This window comes from Gopherus flavomarginatus, chromosome 9 (assembly GCF_025201925.1).
Source record: "Gopherus flavomarginatus isolate rGopFla2 chromosome 9, rGopFla2.mat.asm, whole genome shotgun sequence".
NCBI classification, from domain to species: domain Eukaryota; kingdom Metazoa; phylum Chordata; order Testudines; family Testudinidae; genus Gopherus; species Gopherus flavomarginatus.
In genome coordinates, this window is record NC_066625.1 from 39273043 (window position 1) to 39295356 (window position 22314).

General features: G+C 44.7%; 1 protein-coding gene across 22 annotated transcripts in view; it reads left to right on the top strand.

Moving 5' to 3' along the window:
- Positions 1-22314, top strand: part of MAPK8IP3 (mitogen-activated protein kinase 8 interacting protein 3) — a 178175-nt gene that overhangs the window by 132250 nt on the left and 23611 nt on the right. For 15 of the 22 annotated variants that reach the window (XM_050968093.1, XM_050968094.1, XM_050968104.1 and 12 more), the window contains 12 exons: positions 6286-6445; positions 8539-8634; positions 9296-9457; positions 11768-11933; positions 12396-12581; positions 13286-13472; positions 16660-16782; positions 17048-17128; positions 18181-18248; positions 20208-20356; positions 21370-21541; positions 21677-21790. In XM_050968093.1, the coding sequence (XP_050824050.1) occupies positions 6286-6445; positions 8539-8634; positions 9296-9457; positions 11768-11933; positions 12396-12581; positions 13286-13472; positions 16660-16782; positions 17048-17128; positions 18181-18248; positions 20208-20356; positions 21370-21541; positions 21677-21790 (1664 nt within the window). The remainder of the gene's footprint in view (positions 1-6285; positions 6446-8538; positions 8635-9295; positions 9458-11767; positions 11934-12395; positions 12582-13285; positions 13473-16659; positions 16783-17047; positions 17129-18180; positions 18249-20207; positions 20357-21369; positions 21542-21676; positions 21791-22314) is intronic. The other 7 variants (XM_050968103.1, XM_050968106.1, XM_050968110.1 and 4 more) reach the window with 1 other exon arrangement.

Genomic DNA, 22314 nt, shown 5'->3' on the forward strand with positions numbered 1-22314 from the left:
GAGGAAGGGTTTTGGTAGAGATACTGAGGACTCCACCAGCAGCCTCTTTCCTCTGTCCCCTCGGGGGCTCAACTGGAGACTCCTGGGCGCTTTCTCAACAGCACTGCCCAGGCTACAGTATTTGATTTTAACACTCAGAGTGCTGGAAGAGGGACACAGCTGTTGCTGCTGCAGAATTGCACCCTCTGCTACAATGGACTTTTAATTCTTTGTTTATATTGCATATGGTCTGTGATTTTCAGCTTTTAGTTTTTGAGTTGTGTTTTGTGGAAGGAGTTTGGTTTATGTGACAGTAGAGTGCTGTTCCCTGTGCAGCTTTACAAGGGATTTGTTGGAAGTGCACTGGATCAGGAATGGTAGAGGTTCTCTCTAGACTGTGAAGGTCTATGTCAGTGGTTCTCATACTGTGGACCCCAAAGTGGATCACAACCCCATTTTAATGGGATCGCCAGGGCCAGCATTAGACTTGTTGGAACCTGGGGCTGAAGCTGAAGCTTAGCTTCACCGTCATCTGGGATGGCGGGGCTCATGCTATAGCCCCGTCAGAAGCGGGTAGCGGTGCAATGAAGTTTGAGAACCCCTTCTCTGTGCTATAGATTCCTGTTAGTTTCATTCTGTCCAGAACGTTCTTCTGCTGCTCTTGTTTGTACGTTGGAATGATAAAAACAACCCACTGAGAGTTGGAACTGATGTTCAAATAGCCTTTGTTATTAGTAAAATATAGCCAAAGGCCAAATTTTGCCCTGTTATGCCAGTGTAAATCAGGAGTAACTCCACTGGAGTCAGTGGAATTTCCCAGATTTACATCTGTGAGATTAAAATCACAATTTAGGCTTTAGTAAACAGCCTGATGTGCTGTCTCAGGGGAGACCCATAGGAGAGGGTGACCGTCAGGGTGGATTTTGATTTAAATCAAATTGATTTAAATTATGATTTAAATCAATAGTCAGGAAGACTTGATTTAATCATGGATTTCTACATAAAAATGCATTCTTGTTGGTTGTTATAACCTTAATACATATTCTTCACAACTCAGAGATTGATGTAGGTTTCATTTTCAGAAGGTACACACTATATATTTTTAAAGTGATTTATTTTGAAAACTTTTCAGATTAGTTTTACAGCTATATCAGAAAATGAATGATTGTTTGGTTATTTCATTTACCAAAGGTAATTGAAGCAGATATTTGTGAAGTCATTGGGAGGTGAACTATTTCCAATTCAACAGGTTAATCATTAATATTTGGAGGATTTTGTTGCCATACTGTATTAGGAGGAGAACATCAAGAGACAGACATTTAAATTGTTTATTTAACTAAAACAACAACATTAAGTATTGTGGATTTTTTTCTTCAACAGCAAACATATAATATTTTAACAAAATAAGCATATGAATTTTTTAATTTAAACATTCAAGTTTTTTTAAATCAGGTTTGTTTTTGTTAAAATTGTTTTTAACTAAAATAGTTAAATGAAATATTAAAAAAATTAAATTGACTATGTCATGCAGGTCAACATGAGAAAGTTAAAATATTGGCGTCTGCAGCTAACTCAGTCATCTTCACCTTCATTTTCCTGTTTGTTCATTATCTGGAAAAGAAAAACAAGCTTCCTGCTTTTTCAGATCCTAAACGATTTCTCACTTTGGAATGAATTAGTCCAAAGGAAGAAAATATTCTTTCTACACCATCAGAAGAAGCTACTGCTGTTAAAAGTGAGATTATCACTTCAACAGTCTCTGAATCCAAGTGCTTAAGTGACTTCCAAAAGTTCACTGGTGTGACTTTCTTTAGAACATCAGCAGCAAACATCTATTTCTTGAATGGTTCATCCTTAGCTCTGAAGTTTATTATAGTTGGCATTATGGAGGGATGATTGTCGGGTGTCCATGTTATAGCTAACTCCTCTTCTTCAGCAGTTAAGGTTTGACCCTGGTACTGAGTATTAAGAATATTTGCAAGAAAATGAGCTGGAGATAGTACTTGTCCCATTCATTTTTTTAATGCTTGTAATTTAACTCTGTCATTTCATGTTTCTCTTTTTAAGATCTCACTGAGTTCCCTCCAAATTTCAACAGCATGAGCAATAAAACAGCTATTTCCCTGCATTTTGTTCAAGGCTACAGAAATAGGCTTCAGGGTACGCTACATGTGTTCAACATTTCTCTTAAGCCGAATGTTGAGAACTTTGGCTGTGACAATGCCATCTATTTTTTCACGATTTTGTTCACAAACTGGCATCAGATTAGGCCAGTTCTTGATATAGTGCTCAAAACAGTCCACTACTTAGTTCCATCACGTCTTGTGGGAGAATTAGCTTGGTTCCTCCCACTTTTTTCAGAGGAGCTGCTGCAAAGTGGTTGTTACGGAAGTATTTTGCAATTTCAACAACATTAGCCTTCATTTCTGGAACACTGAAGTCTCTGGCTAGGAGGTGCATCAAATGAGCACTGCAAACATATGTTATTAGCTTCTCTTCGCTCTCTTCTATATAATTTCTTCTCATCTTGGATACATTTGCAGCATTGTCTGTGACCAAGCTGCATACTAAACATTTGAATTTTTTTCACAGTTTGTTATAGCTTTTACTGCTACTTCTTGTAAGTATTCTGTTGTGTGTGCATTTCCTGATGTATCAATTGTTTCTGCAAGGAAAACATTCCCTTCTTCTGTTGTCACACAACCACATACAACAGGATCATTGTGGACATTGCTCCACCCATCAAGACTCAGATTAAAAATTTTACCCTCCAGACCTTTTTGCACACTGCTCAATTTCTCTTTCATACACTTTATCCAACAATTTGCCTGCGACATCTGCTCTCTTGGGTGGACTGTATCCTAGTCTTAATGACTGAACCATGTTAATGAAATTTGGGTTCTCAATCATACGGAAAGGGGATTTTGTTGCCTAAAGAAACTGGGCAATTTTTTCATCACTTACCTCTTTTTTTAATCTGCTGGTTCTTTTCACAAATTTATCTGAGGTTTCTGGATGATGGAGGTTTTTTTGCTACAGGTAATATACTGAGACTGTGTGACATACATGATGTGACTGAAATACTATCCTTGGCAGATAACTCTGAAACTATAGAAAATGATGGTGTTCTCGAAGGTGGATAGTCTTTAGACAAAATAAGTAAATGCAGTTATTTAATTATTATTACAATACTGCTCATTTAGTATTACTGATTGCATTCACTGACACTCAGTACTATTATAAAGATGAAATTGTAAAAGGAAGATCTGCCTATTTCAGCTATTTACTTTTTATCACAACTGCATCTAAAATGAGTAACATAGAGTAACAACTAAAACTTTTGCTCCAACATGAGAATTCAAGAACAGTCCAGAAGGAAGACAGGCAGTCCTTAAGAAAGAAGCATGAAATAAAAAAGTTTACCAACCTGAAGATCCTACATGTTCAGACGTGTTCTTTTCATCATCTTCAACGCAGCTTCCTCCTGAGAAGGAACACTTCTCATGATATTGTTTCATTTGGGAAACCAGGCCCTGCATTTCTTTGTTGCACTGTTTGCATTTTGCACGCATGCCTGGCTTACCCACAGGTAGAGGGGTATTTCATTATTTAATTAAAATATTCCTAAACTGGGTCTCTTTTATGCCCTGCTGTTATTATAGGTTTTCCCTTCTAGTGAGAGAATGGTATGGTAGATCTCAAATCAGTGAAGGCTACGCTCAGAAAGACCTCAAGCCTTCTGGAATATGCTGCTCAAACAGTTTCACTTTTGGTTCTACTGCCTGTACTTCCCTTCTCACATTTATCTCCAGACTTCTTCTTCTTGTCCAGATCTATTCCGCCCCCAACAATCTTCTATTCATTGAACTTTTTGAAACGGCACTTTTAGAGAGAGTTAAGGGATTGACTCTCTGTACACAAATTTGCAGAGGGACAATAGGGTTGAGGTCTGTTATTTCTCACCTCTATATATTATTTATTTATTTATTTAAAACCATTTTTTATTTTAACAAGCATGTTATCTCTGGAGACACAAATCCGCAGTTTGAGAACTGCAAAACTAAGCATCTCTGATGGTATCTTCTAGACTGAGCACTTAGATAGAAAGAGTAGCCTAAATAATCTATACAGAAGCCCCTGGAATCCCATAAGATTGCGTCCCTAATCCATGAACTATTGGAACTCATTTACAAAACTTTTCTTAAACATTACATGACTATATTGCCTAATACTTATGGCAGAGCTCTGACCTTGCCCCCATGGGTCCTCCGCTTCCAGGTGGTTTATGCTAGCCTCAGTGGCTCACTGTGACCCTCCACATAGCCCTTGCCTCTTTAGGGCCAGGGTTACAGTCTACTGAGCCCTTTTCATCATAGGTCAGCAAGGAGGTTGGTGAGAGAACTCCCACAGTCTCTGTTGTCCCTGGGGGCTTATTTATTTATTTAGCCTCCTGTCCTGACAGGGGCCTGACTTCCCTTCTTAGGAGATATTCCTGTAGTGATGGGTTAGGGGGAACCCGGGCCTGCCCTCTACTCCGGGTTCCGGCCCAGGGACCCTAATGGTAGCAGCTGTTGGCAGAGTTGCTACACTTCCCTGGGCCACTTCCCCACAGCTCTCCTGCTTCTCCCTTCTTCACCGTTACCTTAGGGCTCCCTTAATGGTGGTTGGAGGGTGCCTTCATTAACCAGCCCTTCAGCTGCACTTCCTCTCCTCTGGCTCCCTGGCTCTCCTCTGCCTGACTGGAGTGAGCCCTTTTTATAGTATCAGCAGGGCCTTAATTAGAGTCAGGTGGTCACATTAACTTAATGGCCTCACCTGACTCTTTGCAGGTTAATTAGAGTCAGGTGTTCTCATTAGCCTGGAGCAGCCCCTGCTCTAGTCAGTCAGGGAACAGAAAACTGTTAATCCAGTGACCAGTATATCTGCCTTCTGCTATTCTGCTGTACCCAACTGGCCTGGGTCTATCACATACTATAGAATTAGAATTTATAATCCCTATTCCATGATGAGATATCTTTGAGCTATAATGTATCTTAATTAAAACTATCATTAGGTAGGTTTTTTCCGCAAAAAGCATTTTATCAAAAAAATCCAATTTAAATTTAAAGAAATCCAATCTTTTTTTTTAAAATCATTGATTTTTATCCACCCTGGTGACCACCACAACCTGATTCCTCACCTCCGTTGGAACTGGGAGCATCATGGAGGTGATGTTCTTGGCTTCTGAACTGGAGATGAAGACATGTCACTTCTGCACCCAGGGCCAGATTTACACCTTACATGCCCCTAGGCACAGAATCTTCAGAGCCCACTCCCTGCCTACAGCTTCCCTTCATGTTTTCCGTAAGAAATTAAACAAAACGAAATATAAACATAGCCTCTCCAGGAAGGCATGAGATTCTCCAGCACGCATGATGCTCCCAGCCTGAGGCAGGAAGCAGCCCATCCGCCCCAGGCGAGGTGCAAGTGTGGTACTGTCCCTCTTCCCACGGCTCTGCCTGTGCAAGTGAATGGGGTGCTGGCCCCGCCCTCTCTTTCCCTTCCTGGCATGGGGCGGAGGCAGTGGGGCAGCCGAGATTGGGAAGGGACTGGGACATTCCCAGCAACTTCAGCAGCCGCCCCGCCCAGCTGCAGCTCAGCTCCCCCCGGCGGGCTGACTCAGACACCCACCTGCTCCAGCCCCACAGGCTGGGCAGCCACCAACCCATGCCAGGAGCCTTGCTGCCCACAAGGGAGCTGTATGTATTAATTTTTTTAACTTTTAACCCACTTTTGACTTTTAAACGCTCCTAGAACGCCAGCGCCCCTAGGCATGTGCCTACTGTGCCTAATTGGAAATTAGGCCTGCTTACATCCCCTACTTGCTGGCCACTTGTTCTGCAGTTTCAAAGGAATTGCTCGCCTTCTCAGCAAGCCAACAGAGAGGGTTTTAAAATGTGGAAAAGATTAAACAGTTGATTGGAATGAAAGAAGGAGAGACCTGGAATATCTTCCAGCTGAGGTCATGGGGTCAGTAAAATGCAAAGGAACATAACCTGATAATCATAGGGTCTCCCATGAATGTTTGTCTCCTAGAAAGCTGATTCTCCATCTCTGAAGGGTTCTAGGAGTGTTCCCAAGGACCTAGATGGAAAGGAGCTAGAGATTAGGGCTTCCCTGGGTCCATCTCTCTTGTTTCCTGCTCCTCCTTTTCTCTTGTCAAAGACGCTTTTATTTCCTACTTTGTATTATTTGACCTCTGACTGCTTCTCTTCCACCTGCCATGGCAATGCTTCCTTGACCCTCTGCCTCTGTTTTTAACCATAGATTGAGAAGTAACACTGTTGCTTCTCTCCTCAGTGACTGTACATCATCCACACGTCGTGAACAGAAGCGTGAGCAGTACCGCCAGGTCCGAGAGCACGTGCGGAATGATGATGGTCGATTACAGGCCTGTGGGTGGAGCCTTCCCGCCAAGTACAAGCAGGTAGGAACCATTTGCTGCAAGGCTGAGAGGGAAGAAAAGGTGATTACAATCCCAAATGAAACCAGTAGAGACCTAACTCCTATTGGTAAATATACTTTTTATTGGTACAGCATTTGAATTAAAGATACTGTAGACACATGCTGTCTGTCTGGTGAGCTTGGTCAAATTCATCCTTTCTATATGCCCTCTGCAGTCATTGGAGGGGGAGTTCTCTTGCATGGAAGTTTCTGAAAGAACTCAGTCTGGAAGCAGCAGTAATCTTCCTCCACCAGAGCCCATTCATATTTTTATTTACTTAATTTTTTCAATTTAGTCCATACACAGGCTCTGAGTGCCCTGCCAATTATTTAAAATTACAAACCCAGATACAATACAGTCAGCTCTCTGATCTGCCCAGCAGCAAGATCAAATACCATCACCCCACTATGTTGGCCTACACCTCAATCCACCTACCTCTCATCAAGGTCAGGTGATGGAAATGGGCCCTGAATGTTGACAAATCCCCAGGCTGCTTTTGTGCTGGGTGGAAGGACATGCCAGTTTCCTGGGGCCCTTACAGAATGCGCTGCCAGCTACCTGCTCTCATTCGATCAAGGGACAATATACCAGTAATGTCTGTGCCAACCATATGTCACTTTCTGTGGGGCAATCTAGACCAGTGAGGGGTTGTGTCATTGCCTGCCCTGTAACTCTCCAAGTGCTTCAAAAGGTTCTGCTGTGTAATGCTCTTGTCTGGATTTTTCCAGCCAGCAGACAAGCCTGCACTGAGTGTCTGTGGGTTAATCAGCTCTGATTCCAGCAGCCATGCTCTGGTTACACCTGGCAAGATGACCCCAACACACTCAAAATCCCAATTTTTTCCAAAACTGTGTGCTCTGCAATGTCCAGCCCTCTCTTGGACCATTCAGAGAGATTTAAGGTTTGTTTGTTCCTTTAAAGATACAATATCCAACAGCTTGCTACATTAGCTAGAGTTCACATTCACTTTAAATCAAACACAGCACTGGGTTGGGTTAGATTAAAAGTAAAACAAGTTTATTAACAATACAAGATTGGATTTTAAGTAAGTTCAAGTATAAAGGGTAGAGTTAGAAATGGTTACAAGCAAATACCAGTGAAAAATGCTTTCTAGTGGCTAAGGCTTAACAAACAATCTACAGCCTTTATTTAAGCCTTTATTCTTACCAATCTACCTTCAAGCAAGATGACGGACCACTCCTCTTGTCAGGATCTCCCACAAAGTTCAAAGTACTCAATTCCTTAGTCATCCCAGGTGAAAGATAACTGGGGTTTCTTTTCCCTTTTATAACCTGGTTAATTTTTCTGAAGGATGCCCACCAAAGTAAAGTTCATTAAGTTATTGGGAAGGCAACATGGAGTCTGGTGGTGGAGGAAGCTCCATGCTAGTTTCTTCCCTCTCATCCCCCGGTGTTTGCTACAGTGCAAATTACTCTGTTTTCTGCAATCTCCTCCCTTGCTGTCTTGATGGTCTTGTTTCTATGTTATTTGCATTCCCATTATCTCTTAATGTACACTGAATGCCATTCAGCCACCTGGAAGGCATCGCCCTTTGTCTAGAGTGGAATAACTTTAGCCCTGCCTGTCAGGACACACAATTTCCAATATGTTTGTAATTTTGAATTTGTGTTCCGTACTTACACCAAACAGTAATATTAATGATCAGTGATTTCTATTGATAGCTTATATGACACTTTTTGGATACAAGTTATGACCTTAGTGAGTTGGAATACACTGAACTGGTCATGCCAGCTGTAACTCGCTCACTACCAGCTGGAGTGAACCCTTGGCCCTCTTGCATTGGGATGCTGTTAGAGTCACACTATAATTCTGGCAGTGTATCATGGTGAGAGAGGTGGTCTCACAGATATACTGGTTCCAGGCCATTTGAGGCTTCATTCCGTACAAGGTGTGTGATGAAGCATACACAGGCATTGGCAGTGAGTAACTGCAAGGTCTTTCTAAGGCTAATGTTTTTTTGTTACACCTTTGTGGCAATAGCTCTATTGTTATAGCTGGCTTATAATCATATCACACCCTTGTACTGTCTTTCTCTGTCTCCTCTTCCCCCACAGCTGAGTCCCAATGGTGGCCAGGAAGACACCCGCATGAAAAATGTCCCAGTGCCTGTGTACTGTCGCCCTCTAGTGGAGAAGGACCCCACCATGAAGGTAAACATTCAGCTATAGGCTGTTCTACATACAATTGTGACTGTGAGTGGTGCACATCCCTGGGTATGGATTATGGTCAGATTACTGGTGCAATTTTTAGCTTGTATGAAATTTTTGACATGGCCCAATTGTTCCAAATTTCTGTTAAATCTGAAGACTTCTACTCCTTCTTTGCCTTTGGAATGGCTTATTTCTAATGCGTGTAGGACAACAGTACATACTGCAGAGTCATGCCCTAACAGCCCTGTTTCCATTTGGGGACTCTGTTAGTGCTGCCTGTTCTATGGTTATTGATGTGTAAAGAAAACATTCTGCTTCTCCACCTCGGAGAGTCTGGGGACCCTTTTCACTGCAATGCTGTGGACCTTTCACCAGCTTGATTTTAGGTCACACACGCAGTTTATTATTTTCTTTCTTTTTTAATATCTGCTAATCATATTTGCTAAATTGTCTCTGTGGAAATGTAGTGGCTTCTATTAGACAGCAGATTTCCTCTTTCCTTTCTCCCCTAAATTGATTGTGGATTCTGGTAGAAATCAACCTAAATTTTTGTAAGCGTTGGGTATGTACATAGAATGGTTTGCAGAGGTACTTGGATTGAGTAAAGTTCTGGTCCCCAAATAGTTCTTAGTCTGTTAAGATTTCTGCTTTGATCATTTAGTTGTGGTGTGCAGCTGGAGTCAACCTGATGGGTTGGAAGCCTTTTGAACAGGATTCTGGGAGTGGAAAGAAGTCAGATCCTGGACGTGATCCTCTCACCTGTGACCGGGAGGTGGAAGGAGAGAACACCAAGAGTAACCACACATCTCCAGAAAAGAAAAAGGTCAGAAAAGGGACCCTCTGGTTCTCTCTCCTCCTCTTTCTGTCCTCACCTGCCCCCCTTATATGGCACACCCATCATCATAGTATTAGAACTACAGTAACTCCTCACTTAATGTTGTAGTTATGTTCCTGAAAAATGCAACTTTAAGTGAAACGATGCTAAATGAATCCAATTTTCCCATATGATTTCATGTAAATGCGGGGGAGTTAGATTCCAAGGAAATTTTTTGGGGCAGACAAAAGGCATTATATACTGTACTGTACTGTACTGTGGTTGGGAAGTGCCCCAGGCTTATCCCACACAGGCACAGCCCGCTGTAGGCAAGGACTCTACGAAGCACCTTCGCCGCAGTAGCGGCAGCTTCCCCAGAGAAGAACAGGCACCAGCTTTGCTTGGGGATTCTCCAGGCTCACCACTTCCTGTTTCCGCTCCACTCAGGCCCACCTCTTCCCACCCCCACTCCACCTCCTCTCCGGAGCAGCCACATCCCCGCCCCTTCCCCCCCAAGTCCTAAGAGTCGCCAAACAACCGTTTACCGGCACTTAGGACTTTCTGGGAGGGAAGGGGAGGAGTGGAGATGTGGTACTTCCCCGCTTCTCTCCCTCCCTCCCAATGCTTCACGCTTAGGACTTTCTGGGAGGGAGGGAGAGGGAGGAGCGGAGACACAGCGCTTCCCCGCTCCTCTCCCTCACTCCCAGAAAGTCCTAAGCGCTGCTAAACAGCTGTTTGGTGGTGGGGGAAGCGCTGGGAGGGAGGGGAAGGATGCGGAGAAGAGGAACTTGTGCAATGCTCCCTTGTAAATTCGCTGCTCTTCCACAGAATCTTAAAAGCAGTGGACAGAGCAGGCAGCCAGACGACGTTATAAAGGAGCATTGCATAACTTTAAACGAGCATGTTCCCTAATTGAGCAGCGACGTAACTTTGAAATAACGTTAAGCGGGAGGATGTTAAGTGAGGAGTTACTGTATGTCTCATATGTACTGGCTGTTTGCATAGTCTTTCCTTCTGTTACCATTGGTTTAATATCTATGCAGCATTGTCCAGTGATGAGCACGGGTGCTATTCCCAGCTCCGCCAATGACTCTGATCTTGGACAAATCATGTACCCTGGCCAAGCCTCCATTTTCCCCTTTGTAAAGTGCTTGGAGATCTACAGATACAAGGTGCTTTATTAGAATAAAAGGATCATTTGATGCCGAATGACAATGCAGTCTTTCATAAATAGTATCAGGATTCAGGCAGGAACAGGATGTGTTGAGAATCATGGTATTGGAGCCTGGGTGCAAAATGGCTAATGCTGCTTCTGTAATACAGAAGCGTTGCTGTTCGGCTATCAAGCAGACAGATGCAGTAATGGCAGGCAACTCAATGGCTCATTTCATTCAGCTTTCCAAATGGTGAAATGTTAGCAACTGTGAGGTTGGAAAGGGATAGAGCCGGTGAAGACTGACTTGTAACTGGTAACTAAGGAAAGCGCAATAGAGCTGTAAGTTGCTCTGTAAATCTTTGCAAGGTTGTTGCTACTCTTGGCTTCCATGTCTTCCCACAGTAGGATGGCTGCTAAGCCTCTGGGAAGGAGGATAATACAGCAATAGATTTCTAATAACCGGTGGGTTTCACCCTCAAGCCCATCTGCCTCCCAGTTGTATTTTGAGCTAAGAAGTGGGTTTATTGCTACGTGTGTTGGTGAGCTCATTCCTTGCCCTGTTTTACCATTGCAAGAGAGATTTTAATGGAACAAGACGCTGCTTCTGAACTTCCCATTCTAGAAAGCAACTTTTTTCATGGAACATAAACCCAGTGCGATACTGACCCAATGTTAAAACAGTTTGAAGCCACCTCGAGGGAATGTATGGCTGTTCTGTGATTACGTCTGGGGAACTGTGATGAATTTTAAAAATGGATTGGTTGTGCTAATAGTAGACAGAACCTTCCTTGCTTAGGTTCATAGTTCAAGTGCAACCCAGGTTATAGTAACTAAATGTTGTTACTGTCTGACTCTCTTTGGTGACTTGTATGAAGGGAGTTCCCAGTGTCACTAATTGTAAGTCTCAACAGCAAGGCTAAGGACCAAACTCCCCATTCGCCTCATAGGTGGTCTCTGTGAGCTTGGGCTGAGGTATGCTGGGGCTGCAGCATGGCGGAAGTTTGCATTGTGGCTGCCTATTTTTGTGCATCTTCAGAGGCTAACAAGAGGTGTTCACTCTCCAGAGCTGGCAGGCTGGTGTCTTCAATACTAATGTTGTCAAAGATTGATTAGCTGGAGTCTCAGGAGTGCTGATTCTTTTCCTGCATTTTTATCTCCTGCAGGCAAAGGAGCTGCATGAGATGGATGCCACATCCAGCCGAGTCTGGATCCTCACAAGTACCCTCTCTACAAGTAAAGTCGTGATCATCGATGCCAACCAGCCTGGCACAGTGGTGGATCAGTTTACTGTCTGTAATGCCCACGTACTCTGCATTTCCAGCATCCCTGGTAAGTGAGAAAATGCACCTTTCAAGTTTGAACAGATTCATCAACTCCTCAGATTTGTCACAAATGATTCTTAGTTGTTCTGTAGCTAACAAGTGGGACCTGCTGTGACCAGTTCAGCAGCTGTGTCCACAGATGGTCACCGATATCCTGCCTTCACGTAGAACCAGACTGTGGAGACTTTACCTATGTTGATGAGCACTTATTCATGTAAGTAGTTCCTTTGACTTTGTGAAGTCTACTCATGTGAGCAGGTGCTCATCAGGGTGAGTAAGAGCTCCACAAATCTGGCCCTGATATGGATGCTGGGCAGGGCACTCTCCAAGGGGCTGTGGTGTCTTCATGAGACTGGTAAACTCACCATCAGAATGTTATATCTCCATGGATATCTCAGGAATACTGCTGAGCCAAAATAGGGCAGAGTGGCTATTACACTTATGGAAGAGTCTCTTCCTTTCCCTTCAGCGGCTAGTGACAGTGACTATCCTCCAGGCGAGATCTTTCTGGAGGGAGATGTGAATCCAGAAGAGTCATCTGGAACAGATGGAGTTCTTGCAGGAATCACTCTGGTGGGTTGTGCAACCCGGTGCAACGTACCACGCAGTAACTGTTCTTCTCGTGGAGACACCCCCGTGCTGGATAAGGGACAGAGTGAGTCTCAGGACTAAGGTCTCATGTTGATCTGGTTTTCACCTTGTGCCTATAACAAGGCATATATAGCCACATCCTCCTTCATCTGAGTATTCCCCTTCCTGGCCTGAAGTCCTTGGGGATCCCCAAGAAGTCTTGCAGTCTGGTCTAAGTCATAAACATCTTGGCCATTCCTTTTGTTTGAACCTTTGAGACCTTCTATTTAGAATCCAAAGTGTTCCTTTCCTCTTCCCTATGAATGATCCAGATCACACTGTGCAGTACTGGGGTTAATGGAGTGGAATATTTTGGACAGATGACATGTCCTCGATCTATCACTATTGCTACTATTCTTAGCATTTTCTTTTACCAACCCATGTCTTTCTATAAACTCACTCATTCACTGAGGTGAGCGAAGAAGTCAGTGCGGGAAGGGAAGTAAAATTACTCTGAGCAGATCCTCAGTGGAACGGGCGGCCATAGAGGGTTTCTGACACGCTATCAGACATAGACCACACCTCACCTTAAAATACTCTCAGACTCTTCTCCTGCAGAGCAGAGATCTCTCTTTAGTACTCCCCCATCTATACACAGGCTTGGGGAATCTATAATAGCAGACACAAAAGCTGTCTGACTTGCAAGAATAATCATAAAACCAGAAACTTTATATAGTGTTCCCTCCTTCTTGTTTCCCATCCACCTTGCAACATTTTCCCCTTCTCTAGGTGAGGTGGCTGCAGTCAGCAATGGGAAGATCAATCAGTCCCAGTCCACGGAGGAGGCAACAGAAGCCACAGAGGTTCCAGAGAGTGGTGCAAATGAAACAGAACCAGCTCAAGTCCGGCCTGGTCCACTTACAGAGCATATCTTTACAGATCCAGCTCCAGCTCAGGCACCTGTTAGACAGAACAGGTAGGCTGGCTTCATGGAGTATGCTCTCTTGTCTTATACTTAGATATACACTCCTTGGGGCAGGAACCGTCTTTTTGTCCTGTTGTAGTGGGGCGGTTACCCCGCTCAGCCCTGAAGGGGTTAAAACAGCCCTGGGAAAGGGCTTCTCCCGAGAGCCAATAAGGTAAGCTGATTGGGGAAGCAGCCACAACTGGGGCCACGTCATTATCAGGCCACGTCTGGCCCTGTAAAAGGGCTGTGAGGCAGCTGCTGAAGGAGTCTCTCTCCAGCAGTGGAGAGAGAAGGACCTAGCTGCCTGGGAGCAGGGTACCAGAGGTAAAGCAGTGCTCGGGAAAAGCAGGAGGAGCTGGGGAGCTCCAGCCTGGCAACACCCAAGGCTGCAGGCCTTGTGCAAGGCCTAAAGGATGTACTGGGGCTGCAGAGGTGCTGCCTGGGGTTAGGCAGAGGCTGCTGGTCCCAACCTCTTGTCGATGACGAATGGCCATGAGAGACTGCAGTTTGCCCCAGTAAGTGGGGTCTCGATGATGACTGGCAGTAGCCACTGAGGCAAGGTGGGCTAGAGGGTTGGGGGTTCCCCTGGGAGGGGAGACCCAGAGACTGCAGGGGTACTGTAGAGGGCAGAACCCCGGGGGATGGGGCACCGAGGTCCGGGAGGGACACGGGGGTCTGAGTCAAGCGGGACATTAGCCAGCAGAGGGTGCACTGGAGCTGGAGAGCTAATTCCCAGGACGACCAGCAGGAGGCACCTCGTCAGTGAGTCCTCACATTGCTACACCTGTGTTTGTACAGCACCTACTACAGTGGGGTTCTGATCCATGAAAAGGAATCCTCGGTGCGATGGTAATACAAAAAATAAATAATAACAACAATAATACAGTTGTTGGCCATCAGTCTTTGCCTGTATCAGCTGTTTGTGATCAGTAAAATGAGGTGGTCAGCCTGTTTCTTCAGGGCAGATTCAAACTCTCGTCACTTTCATGCCAAGTCAATATCACAGATGGGATAACCAGGTAGAGAAGAAATAAAATGAAACAAATGTGTTTCAGCCAACAGCCATGGTTTGGCCGCCTGCTGCTCCCTTCCTTCCTGTCCTCCTGCCTGCCTGACTCCTCACCTCCCTCCCGCCTGCCACTCTCCTCCCTGTTCACCTTCTCACCTCACTCGCCCTCCCGCTTCCTGCCTAACCTCCTCGCCAGCCTACTCAAGCTTATAAGAAGTGGAAATTTGGACAGATGACTAGGGGAGGAGTATAAAATATTGCTAGAGCATCCAGGGGTGTAATCAGGAAGTCCAAGGAACAATTGGAGTTGCAGCAAGCAAGGGATGTGAAGGGTAACAAAAAGGTTTTCTACAGGTATGTTAGCAACAAGAAGGAGGTCAGGAAAAGTGCATGAATGAGGGAGGCAACATAGTGACAGATGATGTGGAAAAAGCTGAAGTACTCAATGCTTTTTTTGCCTCTGTCTTCACAGACAAGGTCAGCTCCCAGACTGCTGCACTGGGCAACACAGTATGGGGAGGAGGTGAGCAGTCCTCAGTGATGAAAGAACAGGTTAAGGACTATTTAGAAAAGCTGGACATGCAAAAGTCCATGGGTCCAGATCTAATGCATCCAAGGGAGCTGAGGAAGTTGGCTGATGTGATTGCAGAGCTGTTAGCCATTATCTTTGAAAATTTGTGGTGATCGGGGGAGGTCCCGGACATTTGGGAAAAGGCAAATACAGTGCCTGTATTTAAAAAAAGGAAGAAAGAGAAGCCCGGGGAACTACATACCGGTGAGCTTCACTTCAATCCCCGACAAAATCATGGAACAGGTCCTCAAGGAATCCATTTTGAAGCACTTGGAGGAGAGGAAGGTGATCAGGAACAGTCAGCATGGATTCACCAAGGACAAGTCATGCCTGACCAAGCTGATTGCCTTCTATGATGAGATAAATGGCTCTGTGGATATGGGAAAGCAGTGGATGTGATGTATCTTGACTTTAGCAAAGGTTTTGATACTGTCTCCCACAGTATTCTTGCCAGCAAGTTAAAGAAGTATGGATTGGATGAATGGACTATAAGGTGGATAGATCATCAGTCTCAATGGGTAGTGATCAACAGCTTGATGTCTAGTTGGCAGCCTGTATCAAGCGGAGTGCCCCAGGAGTCGGTCCTGGGGCCAGTTTTGTTCAACATCTTTGTTTAATGATCTGGATGATGGGATGGATTGCACCCTCAGCAAGCTCATAGATGACATTAAACTGGGGGAAGCGGTAGATATGCTGGGGTGTAGGGATAGGGTCCAGAGTGACTTAGACAAATTGGAGTGTTGGGCCAAAAGAAATCTGATGAGGTCAACAAGGACAAGTGCAGAGTCCTGCACTTAGGAAGGAAGAATCCCATGCACCACTACTGGCTGGGGACTGCATGGCTAAGCATCAGTTCTGCAGAAAAGGACCTGGGGATTACAGTGGATGAGAAGCTGGGTATGAGTCAGCTGTGTGCTGCATTAGCAGGAGCATTGCCAGCAGATTGAGAGAAATAATTATTCTCCTCTATTTGACACTGGTGAGGCCACACCTGGAGTATTGCGTCCAGTTTTGGTCCCTGCACTACGGAAGGGATGTGGACAAATTGAAGAGTCCAGCGGAGGGCAGTGAAAATGTTTTGGGGGCTGGGACACATGACTTATGAGGAGAGACTGAGGGAACTGGGGTTATTTAGTCTGGAGAAGAGAAGAGTGAGGGGGGATTTGATAGCAGCCTTCAACTACCTGAAAGGGGGTTCCAAAGAGAATGGCACTAGGGTGTTCTCAGTGGTAGCATATGACAGAACAAGAAGCAATGGTTTCAAGTTGCAGTGGGGGAGGTCTAGGTTGATATTAGGAAACACTATTTCACTAGGACGGTGGTGAAGCACTGGAATGGGTTACCTAGGGAGGTGGTGGAATCTCCATCCTTAGAGGTTTTTAAGGCCTGGCTTGACAAAACCTTGGCTGGGATGTTTTAGTTTGTGTTGGTCCTGCTTTGCTAGAGGATTGGACTAGATGACCTCATGAGGTCTCTTCCACCCTAATATTCTATGATTCTATTGTTTTATCAAAGCACGAGGCTTGGGGTGGTCGCCCCGATTTGCCATATGCAAGGTATGGCTCGGGCCCCAGATGACCTGTAATGAACTTGTGAGGTCTGTTTTGTCTCTGCAGTGAGAACGGGCAGCAAAAGACAGAATCAAGTACAATGCTGCCAGAGCAGGAAGTGAACGGTGATGCTGCTGGAACAGGCACCAGTGCCGCACCCACAATGTGGCTTGGAGCACAAAATGGCTGGTAGGTTCACTGCTATCTTACGGAACCCTGTATGTCTCCCACACTCATAAAACCCCGTAGATCTAGATACCATTGCCTTTAAAGAGTGCATTGTTGCTGCACTAGATGTTCTGAGTCCCCAGTTGATCTTAGGCAGAGCAGCTCATGCACACTTTGCAAAATCCTTTGGTGCTGGAGTAAAAGACTCAAATCCTACCCCACAATTCAACCTTTGTAGGTTTATGGACCTTCCTGCTAACCATCATTGTCTGCTCCCTTCTCCCAGGCTGTATGTGCACTCGGCAGTGTCCAACTGGAAGAAGTGTCTGCATTCGATAAAGCTGAAGGATTCTGTGCTGAGCCTGGTGTAAGTTGGTGTGCTGAGTTGGGGACTCTAAACCAGAGAATTTGTTACTTTTCTTGTCATTGATCGGTTCTTTGCCTGGCCATCTTTTCCTCACCCTGGTAGAGTTGTGTAAATCAGTAAAGGTCTGTGGGGAAGGGGTCTCAACCCATTCCCTGCTCACTGATCCATTAAGCTTCAGAGGGTATTTCTACACTGCACACTAAGCCCAGGTCTTAGGGACCCATGGTTACAGATTCAGCATTTCCAAAGCCATGCTTGAGCATCCACACTGCATTTTAAATCTGGGTCTACAGTTGCTGGATCTGGTTCTCTCAGCTGTGCTCATGTATCCATACTGCACTACACAGATCTTCTGATTTGGGTCTGTGGCTAGACCTGTATCCACACTGAAAAATGACAGGGCTTGGACCTGAGTCATGCAGGACTTGGGCTCCGACTCACACCCATAGCAGGGTCCTAGAAACCAGGTCCTGAGTGCTTGCTAACCTGAGTCAGGCTGATTTGTGTGTAGATGGAAGTGGGGCTTGGGCTCGAGCTCAAACCTGAGTCAGAGCCCAGGCTTACTGTGCAGTGTAGCCATACCCATACTGTACTACCTTCTTTCCCAGTTGCAGGCTTGTACTGAATATTGGAAATAAGTGTGTGTGTGTGGGGGGGTGACAACAGCTTGATTCTCCTCTCACTCACTGTAGTGTAAATTAGAAATCAGTGGAGTTACACTATTGTAAAGCCAATGAAAAGAAGAGGGGAAACTCAGCAGGGCATTGGTGAGCCCCCCAGCCAGTTTAATAATGAAATCAGTAGTGCTCCCAATAGAATAAAGAAGCTATGTGTGTGACTCTCAGACACATGCTGAATGTTGCCTGCAAGTGGAATAGTAGCATGACCATATGTGTGATTTATCTAGATACACGGAATGATTTATAACCAAGAGAGTGGGAGAAGGAATCTCTTCATTCCCCAAACCAAGCAGACCATTAAAACATACGAATCCAGCAGCATTTCCTGTTATTGCCACTTTTTCATAAGCACTTTCTTCTCTATTATTTCAGGCATGTGAAAGGACGGGTTCTTGTTGCCCTGGCAGATGGAACACTAGCCATATTCCACCGAGGAGAAGGTAAGAATCAAAGCAGCAAAGACGAACTAGCCAGCTTCAAATCAGAAGCAGAATCTCTGGAAATGAATTAAGCATGTCAGTGCTTCCTTCTGATTCAAGATGGCAGGGTGCCAGATTGCTGGGGAATTAATATTTTCTTAAAATATATGGCTACTTTAAAAGTATTACCCTCATCCTAAATCATTACAGCTCCTCTTACTTCTGGGCTGTAATTCTTTATCCTGCTAGCTGCAGGCTAATTTTGCATCCCTAGAGATCATCTCTATTACACTGCAGCTCCCAGCTGCATTCACACCTGGGAACTTCAGAGCAGTTTCCAGTTGTGACCTAAGTTCCCAGAGCAAGACTTCTTTCTCAGTTACTCCTTGAATTCTCTGAGTGTAATCAGAGCAGTGGGGTCAGTACAACACACTAAAGTGGACAGGCTGCTGTCTGTGTGGAAACCAATTTTGATTCAACCTCTGTTATGGTTGGTTAGGCAATGTGAACTTGGAGTTCAGGTCTGATCATTCATACATTCAGAACATTCATTTTAAAGATACAATAATCCTTCCTGACCTAGAAGTCATATATCTTCAGAAGAAGCCTAATTGCTCTAGTAGTTAGAGCCTAGGTCTAGGAGGTGAGAGATCTGGGTTCTGTCCTTGGCTGTGAGTGACTTTGGGCAAATCATTTAACTATGCTTCAGCTTCTCTGTTTGTAAAATGGGAATAATGCCCCTTACAGAGAAGACTGATTCATTTGAACAAGCTTTGAGATAGTCCTCTTGGATTTGCTTTCTTTTTCCCCTGCTGTTTTTGCTGTAGCTCTTTAAAAACATTTAGGGGAGTCTATTCACCTTCACACAATAAGAACAGAGGCTTTAATCAGGCAGATTTTGGGAGATTTAGCTCCCAACCCCACATGCACTGCCATGTGCTTAGTGGGCACGAAGCTCTGACCTCAAGTAGTAGTATCAAGCTATGGCCTGTTAACAGATCTAAGGAAAATGATCTTTGGTGTGTGTGTCCTATAATCCATGACCTTCCACTGCCAGTCTAGCAGGTGTTCACACGCAATTATTTATACATTCAGAATCTCCACATTCTATTTTAATATAATAAATGACCTATCATTTATTGTGTTGCTTATTATATGTGTTTTCCTGCAGAAATTCTTTTCACTTTTGGCAGCACAAAGATTTCTGTAGTCTTCAGGTTATGATAGTTCTATATCAGGATTTCTCTCCTGTGTTTTATCTTGTTCTATTGGTATGAATTGTATTTCTGAATAATTTATTCTTGAGGCAGCAAAGAATCCTGTGGCACCTTATAGACTAACAGACGTTTTGGAGCATGAGCTTTCGTGGGTGAATACCCACTTCATCGGATGCATGTAGTGGAAATTTCCAGGGGCAGGTATATATATGCAGGCAAGCTAGAGATAATGAGGTTAGTTCAGTCATGGAAGATGAGGCCCTGTGAATGGCTTGCCAACTACAAAACCAGTTTCTCCTCCCTTGGTTTTCACACCTCAACTGCTAGAACAGGGCCTCATCCTCCCTGATTGAACTAACCTCGTTATCTCTAGCTTGCCTGCATATATATACCTGCCCCTGGAAATTTCCACTACATGCATCTGATGAAGTGGGTATTCACCCACGAAAGCTCATGCTCCAAAACGTCTGTTAGTCTATAAGGTGCCACAGGATTCTTTGCTGCTTTTACGGATCCAGACTAACAGGGCTACCCCTCTGATACTTATTCTTGAGGGTTCTTGGCCAGTCTTGTGCTCCTCTGTGAATACTCAGAAAACTAAGAGTATTGATTACTGATGGCTGCATTTTAAATAACTAACACAGCTTTCATGTACAGGAAAGTATGAGACAGTCTCAGAATTAAATGGAAAAGAAAATGAATGTTGTGCATAACATCTGATCAAGTATACAACACACTGTCTAATGTCTTTGCTTCTCCCTAGGTGGTCAGTGGGATCTCAGCAACTATCACCTGATGGACCTGGGTCACACCCACCATTCCATCCGCTGCATGGCTGTTGTGTATGATAGAGTCTGGTGCGGCTATAAGAACAAAGTCCATGTCATCCAGCCCAAGACAATGCAGATTGAGGTGAGGAGACTATGTGTGCGTGTGTATGTGCGTGTGCGTGCGCATGTGTGGTGAGGAGACTGTGTACATGTATGTGCACATGTGTGTATGTGAAAGTGAGAGTAAAGACAGGTGGCTGGCTCCTGGTATATTTGTTTTTCTAGCTGTTCTTTTGCAGGGGAGTGAGGGAATGCAGAGCCTTTGTATCTTCATTGCTGACTCCATGTTGGTAGGGCAAGAACTGTAACTGGAGGTCATGTTACTCTGGAAATCTGCCAGAATAGCACTCCTGACACATTCCTTCATTCCTCCCTGTATGGAATCTTCAGATCGCATCTCAACTTAGCACTTTCTCTCATTTAACTGATGAGGCTGGACTGGGCGTCTGTACCTGGCCCTAGTGTGTATCACTTGGTAGGAAGTCAGACTCATGCTTGGCCGCAGGCAGTATATGACTGCAAAATGGGCAGGTGTGGGTAGCAAGCTGTGGAGGTTTCACTTATTGAAGAGCAAGATGCTAGTTTAAAAGCCATCTTATTGAAATTATGATTTGTTGTAATGTAACAGGAGTAACAATGCCTGTAGGATGCAATAAAAGGGGGAGGAATATAAACCGTAAATCCACAACCAGTAAATTCACCTCACTCACCCCCAGCAAGATCCTCATCCTTGTGCTTTTAAAAACTTGACTGAGAAGTGCTGGGAGATTCCTGTTGCATTGTTTGGAAAGTACCTTGAGTAAGGCAAAATGGTTTCATTTCATTTCACTCTTTGGCATGAGCCATTTCATTAATGTCCTAGTTCCAAAGCAGTCTACTGGAATATCTAAGACTGTAACAGTTCTGTCTAGGGAGAGGAAACCAGAGGAACAGGCTGGCCAATCACGCAGTTGATCTAAGGAGCTTCTGCATACTGTAGTGGAGGTTTCAGAGCTTTCTCCTTAGTTTATGCCTCTGACCCAGGAGTCTTGAAAACCAACAAGTGTCCCCAGCCCAGGAATTAACTCATGCTGCTCACCCTGTGTGGCCTTTCAGAAATCCTTCGATGCCCACCCACGCCGGGAGAGTCAGGTCCGGCAGCTGGCATGGATTGGAGATGGGGTGTGGGTTTCCATCCGCCTGGACTCCACATTGAGGCTGTATCATGCCCACACCCATCAGCACCTCCAGGATGTGGACATAGAGCCATATGTCAGCAAGATGCTAGGTGAGAAGGCAGTGCCAGTCAGGAAATGGCCTGTTTGTCATTCTTGTGGGCACGGAGCATCAGTGTTTGTTAGGCGGCATTGTTCCAAGTGATACTGTCCTCACTAATTCTGCAATTCTCACTCATGCTTGGCAGGCACTGGAAAGCTGGGCTTCTCATTTGTGCGAATCACAGCCCTGCTTATCGCCGGCAACCGCCTCTGGGTTGGGACAGGGAATGGTGTCGTCATCTCCATCCCACTGACTGAGAGTAGGTGATGTTCATCAGACATTCTTCTGTGTTTCCTTGATGTTCACAATGCCTTTTTTGCTAATTGTGCTAGGAAGGAGTGGCTCTGGCAGACTAATGTATCTCCACGCTGATCCTGTGCATCTTGGTGCCACAACTGGAATTCTGGTCATAGCAGTGTTCAGGGAGCAGGGAGGAGACTGGCAATGAAGATAGTTTAGTTTGGTTTTGCACCATGTTACAGAAATGCATGCCTCAGTCTAGAGCATTCTAGGACATCATTATGGACAGCTCAGTGAAGACCTCATCTCAATGTGCTGCTGCTGTCAAAAAAGCTAACAAGATGTTAGAATGCACAAGAAACAGGCTGTAGAATAATGCAGAAAAATGTACAACGTCATTGTATAAATTGGTGGGACATCCTCATTTAGAATATTATGTGTATTACTGATCATCCCATCTCAAAATGGATATTACAGAATTAGAGAGGTTTCAGAGATGGGCGACAGGAATGATAAAGAGCGGCATGGTGTATAATATGGAGG